Below are 14,484 nucleotides of genomic sequence, written 5' to 3'. Positions count from 1 at the left end.
CTATTGCAGCTGTTTGTACTGCTCCTTAAACCCATAACTTCCTCCATTCCCTTTTAGAGGCTGTCAATACGTATTATTCCAGGTAAAGGAGGTTCCATAGCAGAATTACTGAAAATATAGCTGATGACAACTGGTGGGAGGTTAATGCTTTCCAGTGGACAATCCATTCTCTCAAAGCCTGTCGACTTCTAATTTACATGTTGTTGCTACAGCAATATCTTGTGATGGATGAAAAAGTCATACAAATCACTCATGTAATATTTATTATAAATTAGTTACCCTTGAAAAGGGAAACTGGTTGCTTCTTGATTGACATTAGTAATTTCAATTCATCCTCTTACTTCAGGCTTGTTTTGCCACATCCCCTCCCACAACTCTATGCTATTTTATTAGTTAATTGGCTAGAGCTTATCACCACCACAGTGAAGGTCATCATTGGAAAAGTTGACCTGATGCAGAATTGTGGACTTTTTCATCTGACTCTCATCCTCCCTCCCATCTGAGAACAAAAAATCTGTGTCTCAGTAGGCAACATGTACTGGTATGTTTTCAAAAGCAAATCCCAGGAGGTACATGCAGAAATGCCATTTGTTAACAGGATTGGAGAATTTCCCTCTTACACACAGCTTTGTAAACATTACTCTTAAACTCTAATAAGAGGCTGTAATCTGCATTGCTCTCTCAGTGGACAGACAGAAAATAGGTAATATCAGTACTGATTCTATTGTTGAGCCCCCTCTAATGGGAAGACAGTAATGAAAGCCTACAAATGGCCACGAAGGAAGGCTTAAGGAGCAGTAAGGAGATGACCGCAATCATATCATTGTCATTTTATACATGGCATTGTGTTCCCTCACCTCTAAAGGCAGCAAACAATCTGTAATTCATACTTTTGAATTATGTGTTTAATAGAAAGTATAATTTAAATTGTAGAATGTTTTGTCAATATTGACAGACTCATTTCCACCATCTAGGTCCCATACTGTGAGCTACACAAGATAAAAGTTCATTATGCATAATTAAATTTAATCCATCAGGACACACTAAACCTTTGCATAGTTCCGTAATTACATACCTAGAAGGAGGTCGATCAGAGCACTGACTAGCTCTGGAACTAGGACGCTCAGGCTCACCGTATCGATAACCACCAGGATCTGCATAGGCAGCATTGCTTCTATCATAGTGCTGGTAGCGGGGACCATATTGTCCATAGACATCATCCTCGAGAAGAGAGGTTTATAGATTACCAACTAGTAAATTAAATTGTTTGAAAATCTGACATGGAATTATTAAAAAAAACAAACCCTCACCCCATACACATTTTGCTATGGCTAACCCCTTTCTGATGACTCAATTTCCCTTCTTCCTCTCCCCACCATCTTAAAAAACTGAAATTAGCACCCACGGAAGAGGCTGTATTGACAGCCATGGATACTAAAGTACTTTATCTTGCCACGAAGGGTACACATGGCTACACTGTTGCCTGACAACGTGCCTTAAAACCCAATTTAAGAAAATACTTCTGAAACTGTCAATAGTCCCACTGGGAGGTAAGGCATTTTTAGGATTTGGACATCCGTCCCACTAGGACAAGGTTGAAACTACCATCTTTTTCACACAGGCCAAGAAAACAGTGTTCAGATAGTCACTGTCACTCCTGGAAGTTAACAATATTAATACTCATTTCCTATCTTAAATCTGTTTATAATTTATCCACCATTTTCAGTTCTGTCTTTATACGTTTGGGTTTTCACACTCCTGATTGTAAATTAATTTTTCTATTAATTTTGATTCTGCTTTCTGACATCAGATATGTATCATGTTTGTTAGCTTTAAAGCTGCCAGTTAGTAATGAAAATGTTACCAAAAATCCTTCCAAAGGCTTTCCCATTACCTACAGTTTTGTTGAGTTCTTGCATTATGTTACTGACATTGTGATTTCACTCTATAATGAAATATAAAGTGAATCTTTCAAGATGATGCTATATTCTTGATCACTTCAAACACTTCATTATGATTCAGACAAAAAGAAGTTACTAAATATATCAATACAATTACACCTCTACCCCGTTATAATGCCACCTGATATAACACAAATTCAGCTATAACGCGGTAAAGCTGTGCTCGTGGGAGGTGGGGGGGTGCGCACTCTGGCAGATCAAATCAAGTTCAATATAACGCAGTTTCACCTATAACGCGGTAAAAGTTTTTGGCTCCTGAGGACAGCGTTATATCGAGGTAGAGGTGTATGAGAGAAAAGAAAAAAAGTTCCTGCTCTACCTGGTAATAGAGATGAGCTGCTGTTCTAGGATCCAGGGGAGGGTAAGGCTGCGGATATGGAGTCTGATAAGCATCATAAGGATGTCTGTAATAGTAGTAAGGGTTTTGTGGTGGCCCACAGGCATCCTGAGGAGTCTGAGGTGGTGGTGGATTTTGCTCTTGTTGCATGGTTGGCATGGCTGGATGACTGGTGGTAACAGATGCTGATGAAGTTGGAGCACTCAATGACTGACCAGAAAATGGTTGTTTATCAGGACTTGTTTGACTATAGCTTGTTGGTGGCTGTGTTGAACTACCCTCTGGGGGACCTGCTGGATAATACCTATTAGTTGACACCTGATTCTCTTGTCGCTGTGGTGCTTGGGTAAGTTTAATTCCTGAAGCCATCTGATAATTTGAAGGAACCAAGGACTGCCCAGAAGGTACTGTTTGCGGCATTAGAGCAGTTTGCTTTTGTTGCTGAGAAAGCAATGCCCCCTGTGTGGCTCTGTCTGATGGAGCCTGAAGCTGCACATCTTTTGTTACCTGTTGATAGAAATGTTGTTTGTCGTGTGTGTCTGGCCCCACCTGGATAGCATGATTGACTGGTTGCTGAGGAAATACTGGACCACAAGAAAGTAATGGATTATGCATCTGTACAGGATTACTGGTCTTGCTTTTGTCCAGTGTCCGTGTTACTGTAAAATCGAGTGCTCCAGAAGTTTCTTCATGACTATGCGAGTCATTTGTAGAATTATTATTAGGCACCATGGTATTCACTGGTGGAACTAACAACACACTTGCATTCCCACTGGGGAGATTTGTCCCAGGAGAAACAGCTGAGTTAGATCCTGGTTTACTAGCAAATTCAGGCAGACAACCTTCTGAATTAGCATTCTTTTGACCTTCTGGAGCCAAATTAATTGGAGTTTGAGATGGAGGTTGCATCAACAAATTTGTGGATTGATTTGAGGTGATTTCTGAAGAATTAACAGGGCTTTGTAATAAATTAGAATGTGACAGATTAGAAGATGGAGGAGTATTAACTGAAGATCCAACCTGCATCACAGACAGCGGCACATTTTCCCCAGAGAGGATCCCACCAGCATGTGGAGCTTGGAGTCTTGTTACAGGTTTATCTTCAACTCCAGGATCTTTCAGTGAAAGATTATTTTCATTCCTGGTTAGCTGATTACAAAAAGAAAGAGAAAAATTAATTGGCTGAGCCAAATTATAGCTTTGATTAGGCTGGGCAATCAAGATAGGGTGATTTTGCAGAGAGTCCGTGGGTGGAGAAGACAACAAACTTGCATAACCTGAACTTGCCTGAGACTGAAGTGCCTCCTCTTCTCCCATTTTGGGAGGATTCTCAAGGTTTTCAGAAGAGGCGTTCCCATGCTGGGATGGTTGCACAGGAACACACTCTGGTTTATTTGGCTGCTGACTAGACAGCCCTTCTTCAGGCGGTTGAATAATTTCCACTGTCTGTTTGGCAGGTACATACACTGCAGGAGCGGCAGGGGCTAGAAGAACATTGCCCCCAAAGTTAGGTAACTCATTGTGAGCCCAGAGAGTTGTTGCTGGACTCTCACACTTTTTAGTTGCTCCCTGTGCTCTTGTTGAGGGTCTTTTCTCAGGTACCGATTGTATGTTTTCCACAACAGGTCCACTAGCAGTCTGCAACATGTTTCCAGGTTCACCAGTGACTGTAAGAGGCAATGGATGTACTTGGGGCATGAAAATAGTTTCCAGGTTATCTGGTGGCTGTTCAAGATTACCTGGTGAGGCAGCTGGCATAGCAGTACTTTTCTTAATATTCTTTTGGTTTGGGTGGTTCTCTCTTAGTTCAACCACCATCTTTGCTTGGTCAACCTCTGCAGGTTTTACCCCAACTCCATGGGACCTTACTGGTTCAAAAGAACTATTTGCACTTGTCTGAAATATTCCTGTAGGTTTGGGAGGGCTTGGAGTTGGAGGCTGGGACAGATTACTATGGTAATTCTTGCTGACATTTGGCTCACTCGAATCTCCTCCCAAAGGAGAGGAGTCAATCTGCTTAAAGAAACTGGCAGAGGACACCTCATCAGGCTTCCCACTTTCTTGCTGAATAAATGTACCAACAAGCTCTTGAGGTCTTGTTGAACTAGAAACACTCTTGTGGCTTATGTTACTGTAGTTTGAGGATACACTATCAGATCGGACAGGATTAGGTAACGAGTCGGGTGCCTCTAGATTTGGTCCTCTTTCTGCATGGCTCATGATGGTGTTCTTTGGAAGCAACTGCCCTGGTAGTGACCCATATCTGTGCAGATCAGAACCTACACTTGGGGATGAGCAATTAATAGTCTGTGGTTCACCTGGCAGAACTTCTTGATTCTGAATGCATTCCAGGTTCTCAACATTTTCATAATGCGACCCAACAGTCTCACGAGCTTTGCTAACATTTGCTTTGTCATCACTAATATACATAGAGTTTTTACTGGTCTGTGTCTCATGCTGGCTGCTTATAGTTTTAGAAAAATATTGGACATCCATTCCCTTTTGCGCTGCCTCATTAGCTGAGCTTATGCTAATCTGTGGTTGAGAGAGAACACTAGCTGCAGCCTGCTGAGGATGCAGTGGTTGGTGATACATATGCCCTGAATGTAGCTGACAAGCATCATAATTAGCTTTACCGGACAGATCATTTTTTTCTGATGAAAGTATTTCTTCATTTTCTGCCTCATCCCCTTTGAAAAACATGGAGAGAGTTCCTGAATCTGCATTTGTGGATGTATGTCCAGTTGGTGTTTCAGACACATTTTGAGATTGTTTTTGTGGGTTATTTTCCTGAGTGATGGGATTAACAAAACCAGAGTCTGGTAAAAGAGGCTGTGGGTAAAACTGTTCTTGGTAAGGTTGACTTGGCCAAGGATTAGTCATTCTTATATTCTGTCTAAACATATTTTCAGGCTGAAAGCTGTTCACATGGTGGTTGGCAACTGGGAAGCTGCTTATCTCATTCTTTTCACCACCAGTGACCAAAGGTGCTTGCATGGTACTTTGTGGAATATGTTGATGTGCAGGTCCCTGATGCAGATTTGCTTGGGGAGGAAGATGGGACGTAACAGGAGAAACGCTATAAACTGCATTCTGAGAAGGTGGCTCAGTGTAGGGCCAGTAGTTCTGAACCTGAGGCTGCAGGTTATCTCGAATGGGTCTCCACTGAGGTGGGGTTTGTTGAAGAGGTGGAGGGAGGAATGGTGCTATTGTAGGCACTGAACTAGTGTTGCTTGGATCCCTATTAATATCTTGTCTGCTTAGGGGTCTGTTTGCCACATGTGCCATAGCCGGATGTCCACTGAGAGAACTTTCATGTGCTGCTCCTGTATTATAAAGCGACTGTGCTGAAGAGTTATGGGGTCCATGTTCTGCACTTGGATGCATTTCTCCAGTGCTATTTATAATATGTGCAGGTGATGAAGGAGTCACCACATTAGAAAAAGTATTTGAAGTTATTCCTGGTTGAGATACAGATGTTGGTAAAGATGTAGGCAGTCCATGAGAATTATCCCCTGCATATGACTGAGAAGAATGCACACCAGCTGGACGAGGAAACACTGATGGAGCAGGACCTGTCATAACCAGGGGATTGCCTTTGGATGGATTACCTAACAGGGAACCTTGTGGAGTTTGCCTGCCAAATGCAAAAGGGTCTGTCACAGGCTGCACTGGGGCAGTTGCTCCTGAGACCGGTGCATTTGCCCGTCTACTAAATGGGCTGTTTCGCCAATACGTGTTACGAGCAATTCCTGCAGGAGGTGGTCCACCAACTCCTGCTGGAACTGTCTGTGGAGGTGGCTGCATGACAAATTTCTAGCGAAGTCAAATGCTGTTTGGAGAACCACCAATGAATGCTGTAGACAGGTTTTCCTTTTTCCCCACACTGCAAAGGAGAACATAAAGACAAATTAGTTTCACATCCTACTCTAAGAAAACTCAGCATTTAAAAAAATCTCATTCTGTTTTTTTCCTAAAAGAAAGAATTTTCAGAAAGTGATCTGCTGAAGACACAGGATTCCCAAAAATAAAATTTTTTCCAGAATGTATATTTATTTCACACGTTGAGTTTTCACTACACTGGACTTATAATTGTATTTATACATGAGGTTCCATCTAATACTGTTTGGCCACTCAGTGCAAATAAAGCCAAACCATTTTAAAAACAATGTAAAAAAAAAACCCCACAGGGAAATGTCTTTAAATACGGTTTGGACCCAGGCAATGTTTACACTGACTTTTACACTTATGCTGAGCTCTTTTGTAAAGTCTCGTACTAACACCGGTAGCACTAGTGCGGTGACATTTATACCATCATGTTGTCTAGACTTGCTTTAAGCAGGATTAGACAATATAGTGGCAAAAACATCAGCAACTGAGTTATACTAGCACTCCCACCATTGGTAGCACCAGTTAGTGGTAGTGCACTAGTGGAAGATATTAAGAAACGATCAGTTAAGAAAACTATCTGCTTCTCATACTTTCTTCGAAAGCGCTTTAGCTTGAGCTGTATTTAAACACAGGAAGAGCTGTATGGATGGAGTAAAAGCATATTACTTTCAGAAAGAAATCCATATAAAGAACATACAATGTTATTTGCATTAATTCACCACATTCCACTTTTATCACTGCAAGACATTCTGGGACGAGGGGAAGGAGGAAGGGAAGGGAGACATTACCAGAAGCAAAGTATTTTAAACTTAAAATACTGTCTAAATTCTATTGTAAAGTTCGTCAAAATATATATGCTCTCTGGTTAATTTTAATAAGACTGTTTTGGAAGTTTTTTCCATCTCAACTTAAACTCACTGGTATGAATTATAAGAATTCAGTGGGCTACGCAACAGCAGTTTTCATAAGTTAGTTAAGACCCCGTATTTTTCCATTTATAATACTGTACCACGTAAAAAAAATTAAAATAAAATAAAACAAGCCATGGTGATTTATATGAGATCTGGGGCATTATTACTAGTCCTGTACTACACAGTGGGACCTTTCTTTAATAGAAATATGCTATTAATGTAGTTTGCATCATGGAGAGAAAAGTATCCACAGTAGTTGTGTCATCTATTGGATACATTTTTGTTTATCCTTCATAATAAAAGGCAACCAAGAGTTGTGCAGTGTTTTAGCAATATGACCCCCAAAGTCAATGGCAATCAGATGACTAGAACCTATTTAAAACCACCTTTAAATTTCTGGTTATGCAACTTGTGTCTTTTGATAGCAAGAGTTGTATGTTAAGAAACTACAACAGAACGATGTTTGTGACTGGGTGAGGAGCTAAGCAGCTAGAAAAGGGATTAAATGCAAAAACCTCTCTCTGGGGTTTCAGCTTAATCAAAATATAATCTTGGCAAAAAGTCTCTGGCTGCATTCATTCTGTAAAACTTTAAAAATCAGTAAACTTCAAAAACACAAAGCACATAAGCCAATGAGCAGGATAGCCCTTATATATTTCCCAAAGGCAACTTCTCCTGGTTTCTAATGAATACAATCTCTCATTACTATTTATTATTTGTATTACTGTAGCTCATAAGTCATGGTAACGCAGCCCCTCTTTAAATGGGATCATTGAGAAGGGGGTCAACTATCGGGGTCCCCCTCCATGGGGACCAAAAGGCCAATGCACCCCATTACAATGTTCTAGTTATTGCTTTATATCCAATGCAAATCTTTTGTTGAGATGGGGAGGAGGAGGAGGAGAAGAATTGAGTTAATGCTAGGCTTTTGAATAGAAATATTGAACTTAGGTTTGTTAGTTTCAAGAATGACTTTAATTTTTCTTTAAAATTCTTTTTTAAAACAGTTGCATGCTTAATCCATGTCAGGGAACATTAGTTGCTACAAACACATCTAACAATTCAAAGAGTTTTCAAATATTGTAATCATTTCTCTCTGCCTTGATATCTGGGAGAAGGTTTTCCAGCAAGGCACAACTACTGCCAACCAGGATGTTACCAGGAAACCCTGCCTCGTCAGCAGCTCCTGATTCTACACACTTAGAAAATGAACATGCTTCTAAGAATCTGTTTTGGACATCCCCTTATATTTATTTTTCCACAATTAAGTTTTCAGGTTTTTACACTAAAATTATTATTTTTTTTGTTTTCATTGTACTAGTTGTTCTGATGCAATGCATGGGAAAATGGAAGCCAGAAATGTAAGACAATAGTTCAAGTGGAAACCATAATTTCTTGTGAACAAAATTTTTATTTTCAGTTTATACATTTTTTAGTTTACCCAAAAAACTTGTTTTTGAAAATGTAATTGGGTAGAGAAATCAGGTGTTTTATAATATAAGTATTGACTTCCACATTTCTGAGAGGGTCTTTGTTCCTAACAATATCTTATGAAACACACACAAAACAGCAAAATACTAATATCTTCAGTGTTCTTGTAACAACTGATAATTAGCAAATTCAAAATTAGTGAAGAGTCCTACTTTTCATTAATTACTTGTTCTCTTTTTTGTGGACCTCAGGAATAAATAAAGAATTCTAATGACAACTTATTTTAGAGGCACAAGCCAAGAAGATGCATCCTTTTCTGGATCAAAGTTAATAAACAGATCACACACAGCAAGTAGAAAAGATGTACAAGAGATTAAAAACACAAACTGTGCAGGTTATTAAAGTGATGAAAGCAAGTAGTTTTAATCAACAATATCAATGTGGAAAAAAAATCTTTTTTCCAAAACTTAAAATTAACAGAAGAGTTTTTGTTTTTTTGTTTTTTGTTTTAAATAAGTGAGAATGATGATGGCTACACAATAATCTCAAAGCCAATTCAACTAGAGTGTTCCCATCTAAGGTGGAAACTCTTGTATTTCAAAGTTTTACTAGTTGATAATGCACAATGGCCTACTAAATGTTAGTCACCTAATGGCTACAGAAAATCTAAAATTGCATAAAAATGGAAGCCCCAGAAAAGGTTACCGAAAACAAAGTTTTACCAGTTATATCAAAATATAGCTATCCAGGTATAGATACACTGATAACCCAATGTAGACACTTACTCCAGTGTAAGAGGGGCTTTTTTGATTTAGCTTAAACCTCTTCCCCAAGTACCATAAAATAAAGCAAAAAAAGCCACTCTTGGGCCTGCTCTGCACTTGAAAGTTTTGCTAACATAGCTATGTCAGTTAGGAGTAGGAAGTGAAAAAAAAAGAAAAAAAAAATCACACTCCCGATAGACATAGCTATGCCGGCAAAAGCCCTAGCATATTTGCAGTTTATAACAACAAACTCCTTTTCTCAGTATAACTTATTTTGTTCGGGGAACTTGTGGAATGTTTTGGCCAGTATAACTTATTCTGCTGGTACAAACTGCGTCTCCACTAGGAGAGTTTGCCAGAGTGTCCACACAGGGGGTTATACGCTACAACTATGTCAGCTTAAATTCACTCCTTTAGTTATACTAAAAAAGCTTTCCCATGTAGATAACACCTAAACAAAGGAAAATAAACTGTTTAAAAAAAAAGTCATTAGAACACCCCAAAAAGATATAGCTAAAATCTGAAAAATTGGGCTTAAGCGTTAAGAGTTAAAGTAATATCTAAAAGATGTATTAATACATTTCAGAACAGTCAAACTGAGGGCCCAGCATAGTCAGTGTGATTGCTCAAATATTTGTTAGTATGTTTACAGAATCGATCGCTCAGTGTGCAAAATAATTCCACTGAAAGCTCATGTGACCTGTCTTTCCAGAGGCCAACTAATAAAAAACTCAGATTGCAATGCAATTTCAAGAACCAGACTGTAGCTTTTTTTTCTTTCTTTCTTTCTTGTTGCCTCTTATGAAGAGATGTTTGGTGTTCTTAATTAATTTAATAATGTCCTGAGGGTTATGACATCACCACCACCTCTAACTTTCAGTATTATCCACAAAGGATAAAACATTTATGTCTGTATTTTGTCTAGTGTCTGACTAGATATTGGACTGAATTCTAGACTGAATTCTGTAGCCCACGAAAGCTTATGCTCAAATAAATTTGTTAGTCTCTAAGGTGCCACAAGTATGCCTGTTCTTTTTATGGATACAGACTAACACGGCTGCTACTCTGAAACCTGTATTAACTAATGTTATTACATAGCCCCAAGTCAGTTTATTAAAAAAAATACAGCATAAGAAGTGTTTCAGAAAGATCAACTTCTGTCTCAGACATGCTTTATTCACACACACAGTTCTCTATTTAAGCATGCCGAATAGCTCATAGAAGATTTTTTTCCCCCAATCTCACAAATTTCTTGCAATTCACATTAAGATATTTATATTCATATGATCCTTCATTTTTACAACTTATTGTGTGTCAAGAGTGACATCTTAGTAGAAATCTGAATTTTTGCAATGGATCAGGATTTGAACCCAAACAAGAAACCATTGAAATTCATTGAATAGCATCTGCAACACTTAGTGAAGTTTGAATGCAACAGATGTACTTGAGGTGATCATTTACCCCAAAGACAGCCTAGCTAAATAAAGCTTATACCATTTTAGTTTTGATCATTTGTTATAAGTTTTTACAGCTTTCTTAATTCTTTGAAAAGGATCTTAATGGAGCAAATGATACACCCTGGTATAATCTGGAAAAATTCTCTTTGTTTATGTTAGGATTTTCTGTGGAGCTTAAATGGCAACTACTGAAGTGAAATGTGACAAATGTTAGCATGAAGCAGTGAACAATGAAGGAAGGCCTATTACTTTCTCCACAGAGCTTTTCAATGTTGTGTACCTCCTTCCTAACATCTTTAGTGTACCGTAACCCATGTACAATAACACTACAATACGCACAAACCAAAGTAGTTAAATTAGTTATCTATTACAAGAGTTTGTCAACATCATTGCAGGAATACGTAAACAGCACAAATACAGTTAGAATACTGATTACAGATTTACCTAATTGAAGATCTTGGGTCATAAATATTTTATGCATAATTTACTCAGTGATCAAAACAGACCCAATTAAGCAATTTTAACTATCAAAACAAGATCCAGAAGCAACTCTGGTTTTGGCTGAGATGACAGGAATCCAAAGTTTCCTCAACATCTCTGCTATGCTTTCAACACAAGCAAAGAGATAAGAGCTTGTGAACTGTTATCAAGCATGTTGGGAGAATGGGGGGGGGTGCTGGTTAGTCAAAAATTCCGGTTAACTAAGAGTTATACTTACCGAGGAAGGGAGTTTGGGTGCAGGAGGGGGCTCAGGTCTGGGGCACAGGATGAGGTGTTGGGTGCAGGCTCTGGAAGGGAGTTTAGGTGTGGGAGGGGGCTCAGGGCAGGAGGTTGGGGCATGGGAGGAGGTGTGGGGTGCCAGATCCAGGCAGCACTCACCTCGGGCGGCTCCCTGCAAGCGGCAACATGTCCCCGCTGCTCTTAGGTGAAGGCACAGCCAGGCGGCTCTACACACTGCCTCCACCTGCACGTGCCACCCCCGCAACTCCCATTGGCCATGATTCCCAGGCAATGGGAGCTGCGGAACTAGCGCTCGAGGCAGAGATATTGCACGGAGGCCCTATGGCTGTTCCTCCGCCTAGGAGCAGCAGGGACATGTCGCCGCTTCTGGGGAGCCCCGTGGAGCCCCATAGCAACCCTACTGAATATTTGTATTGGGAGATATCAGAAATGCCGGTTTCTAAAGCTTTCCAGTTGGTAAATTGCCAGATAACACAGCTTTTACTGTATTATCACAGAAGATCCTGCAAAAGTACACCAGTGCCTTTCTATTCTGCAAGGTAGTTTTTCTCCAACCCTAGAAGCATAACAACTGAACACTTTTTAAAAATTCAGTTGTATGATTTATTAGTCTCCCAAACCTTTTATATGTTATTTGTCATCGTAGGCCACAATCCTGCAGTTGGATTTGTATGGGCAAACCCCTGTGTTCGTATGGATCCAATTACAGGATCAGGGCCACAAACCATAAGTTGTCCAGAACATCTTCCTGCATGTATGGATGACATCTAACTTACTGTGGAACACTACCATGCTACAACAGTAGTGAAAAAAAACTTCCTACCAGTTTCCACATAAACGCAAATATTGCTCTGATGCTCCTGGAACCAAGAACATGGAGCTGAACATGCAGCCCTCAGACAACAGCAACATAAACCTTTCCATTAGTTTGGAAAAGAAATTACTAGTTAATTAGGTCAGTGGTTCCCAACTTTTTCAGGCAATACTCGGCCATCATCAGCTGGTACTCAGTCTCTCCTATTCAATTATGCACAGGGCTAAGAAGCTAAAACAGTTTGAAAAAGGGTGACTTTGGTTTTGAAGGGAGCACTTTAAATGCCTTGTTGAAAATAAACAAAGACATTTACACTAAAAGACATACTTTCAAAATAGCCTTAATTCACCACATCTACCCACAACTAAGACCTGCAATCATACACTCTAACCTACTGTGAAGCTTGGGTTTCCCCAACACAAGCAAGTAAGTGGAGGGACAGAAACTTCAACTGCCATCTTTGCAAATTCATTCTGACAGTATAAACCCATACATTGCAACATCTGAGCACCACCATGTCGCAATATCATGAAATGTCACAGCAGGGACCCCAATCCAACTTCAGGATTTCCAAGAAATCCCTTTTCTACAGCTGCTTATGTTGGTTATAGGCCACAAAGGCACCCTGAGAAAAATCAGAATTGTCCAGGGTGGGAACACTAGGTACCATGTTTTGGGGACCAATATGAATACATACGAGAAGTCGGGGTAATCGTAGACAGCCAGTCCCTGAAGTATCCAGTGCTGGACCTTCCACCCCTACTGTCTATACATCATACTTGTATGTCACCCATTACTCAACAAGCACCTCACGATCTTTAATTTATTTAACCTCACAGCATCCCTGTTTGATAGGGGAGTGCTAAGATCTGCATTTTACAGATACAGAACTGAGGCAGAGAGTCGAAGTGACTTGCCAAGGTCTCCCAAGTCCTAAGGTAGCACCCTATCCACTGGGCCCTCCTTTCTCTCAATGTGAAGAGCTGCCCACAGATTTTAATCCCACAGCTCAGCAAGTCTTTAGCTACAGTCCCCAGGCTATACCTCCCCACCCCCAACCCCAGAGACCTAACCAAATCACCTCAGACTTCTCCCACACAGCATCCACACCTCCCAATGCCCCAGGCTTCCCCCAGCCAGGCTGCACCCTAAAGACATCTCGCTTTGTGGCTCCGAGTCTCCCAGGCCAAAGCCGCTTCCCTTCTCAAACGCCCCCGAAACCAGCCCCCCTCCCAGACTCTCCTCCGCCCCGGCCAGCCCCAAGCCCAAACTCCCTCCCACCCGCAAAGCTTCCCCCTCCCCGCCATCCCCCAGGCTCCCCCAGCCGGCGCCCCTCCTCGGTGGCCCCCCGGCGCGCTCCCCTCACCTGGCGGAGCCCGGCTCGGCCCCCAGGGGGTGCACGCAGCGGGCGAAGCCCCTTCAGCAGCAGACGCCTCCCCGCCTCCCAGAAGCCGCAACACCAACAGTATCCACCATCTTGGAACATCCGGCTCCAATGGCCACCGCCGCCGACGTGTCACGCGCCGCACGCGATGACGCAGGCGCGTACGCTTCGACGCCACACACATTTTGTTTCTTTCCGCTCTCCGTTGAGTTGCTTAAAGGGTTCGTCGGGGGGCGGCGGGTGTAAACTAGGCTGCGTCGGCGGACAGAAAATGTAACCATCCCTTTAAGAGTTCGGCGCTCACCGGCGGGTGACAGCCGAAGACCTCCAGAGTTGGGCGCATGCGCGTTGAGGGTTGGTGGGAACGCTAGCAAATACAGCTTCTTGGAGACGGTAGGATGGCAGGTTCGAGCCCCACCTAGGGAGGTTGGAGACGCCTTGACGGGCCTGAGCAGAATTCAACTGCTTAGCCTCTGTTATTCCAGGCTGGGGCTGTCCATCACGTCAGACCTGCCCAACCAGACCCTACCTCCCTTGGGACACTATGACCCCCCCCAATGCCAAACCATGTCTGAGCGCCCCTCCCCACTGCATCTGGCCTGCCCCCCTGTCAGTGAGTTATTAAACACAGCCCTTGGTTACTGGGCAGATGCTGGAAAGCAGGCGCCCACCTCCCCAGTGGCCCTGGCACTGCACAGCCTTAGCCCCTCTCCCCCCTTGCCTGTGCCCTCAGTGCATGTGGTGGTGAAAGCTTGCGTCCCCGGGTTGGCCTGGGAGCGCTGTCAGCCCCTGC

The 14,484-nt window shown here is 41.8% G+C and overlaps 1 protein-coding gene across 5 annotated transcripts in view; it reads right to left on the bottom strand.

Annotated features, from left to right (window-relative positions):
- SEC16A (SEC16 homolog A, endoplasmic reticulum export factor) overlaps positions 1 to 13,794 on the bottom strand; it is a 40,890-nt gene extending 27,096 nt beyond the window's left edge. For all 5 annotated transcript variants that reach the window (XM_044992705.1, XM_044992708.1, XM_044992709.1 and 2 more), the window contains exons 1-3: positions 13,674 to 13,794; positions 2,281 to 6,184; positions 1,076 to 1,221 (exon numbers count right to left, since the gene is read on the bottom strand). In XM_044992705.1, coding sequence (XP_044848640.1) covers positions 1,076 to 1,221; positions 2,281 to 6,105 — 3,971 coding nt within the window. In that variant the 5' untranslated portion in view covers positions 6,106 to 6,184; positions 13,674 to 13,794. The remainder of the gene's footprint in view (positions 1 to 1,075; positions 1,222 to 2,280; positions 6,185 to 13,673) is intronic.
- Between the last annotated feature and the right edge of the window lie 690 nt (positions 13,795 to 14,484).

The sequence above is a fragment of the Mauremys mutica genome, chromosome 18, assembly GCF_020497125.1.
Source record: "Mauremys mutica isolate MM-2020 ecotype Southern chromosome 18, ASM2049712v1, whole genome shotgun sequence".
NCBI lineage: Eukaryota > Metazoa > Chordata > Testudines > Geoemydidae > Mauremys > Mauremys mutica.
This window is presented reverse-complemented; position numbering and strand designations above follow the sequence as displayed.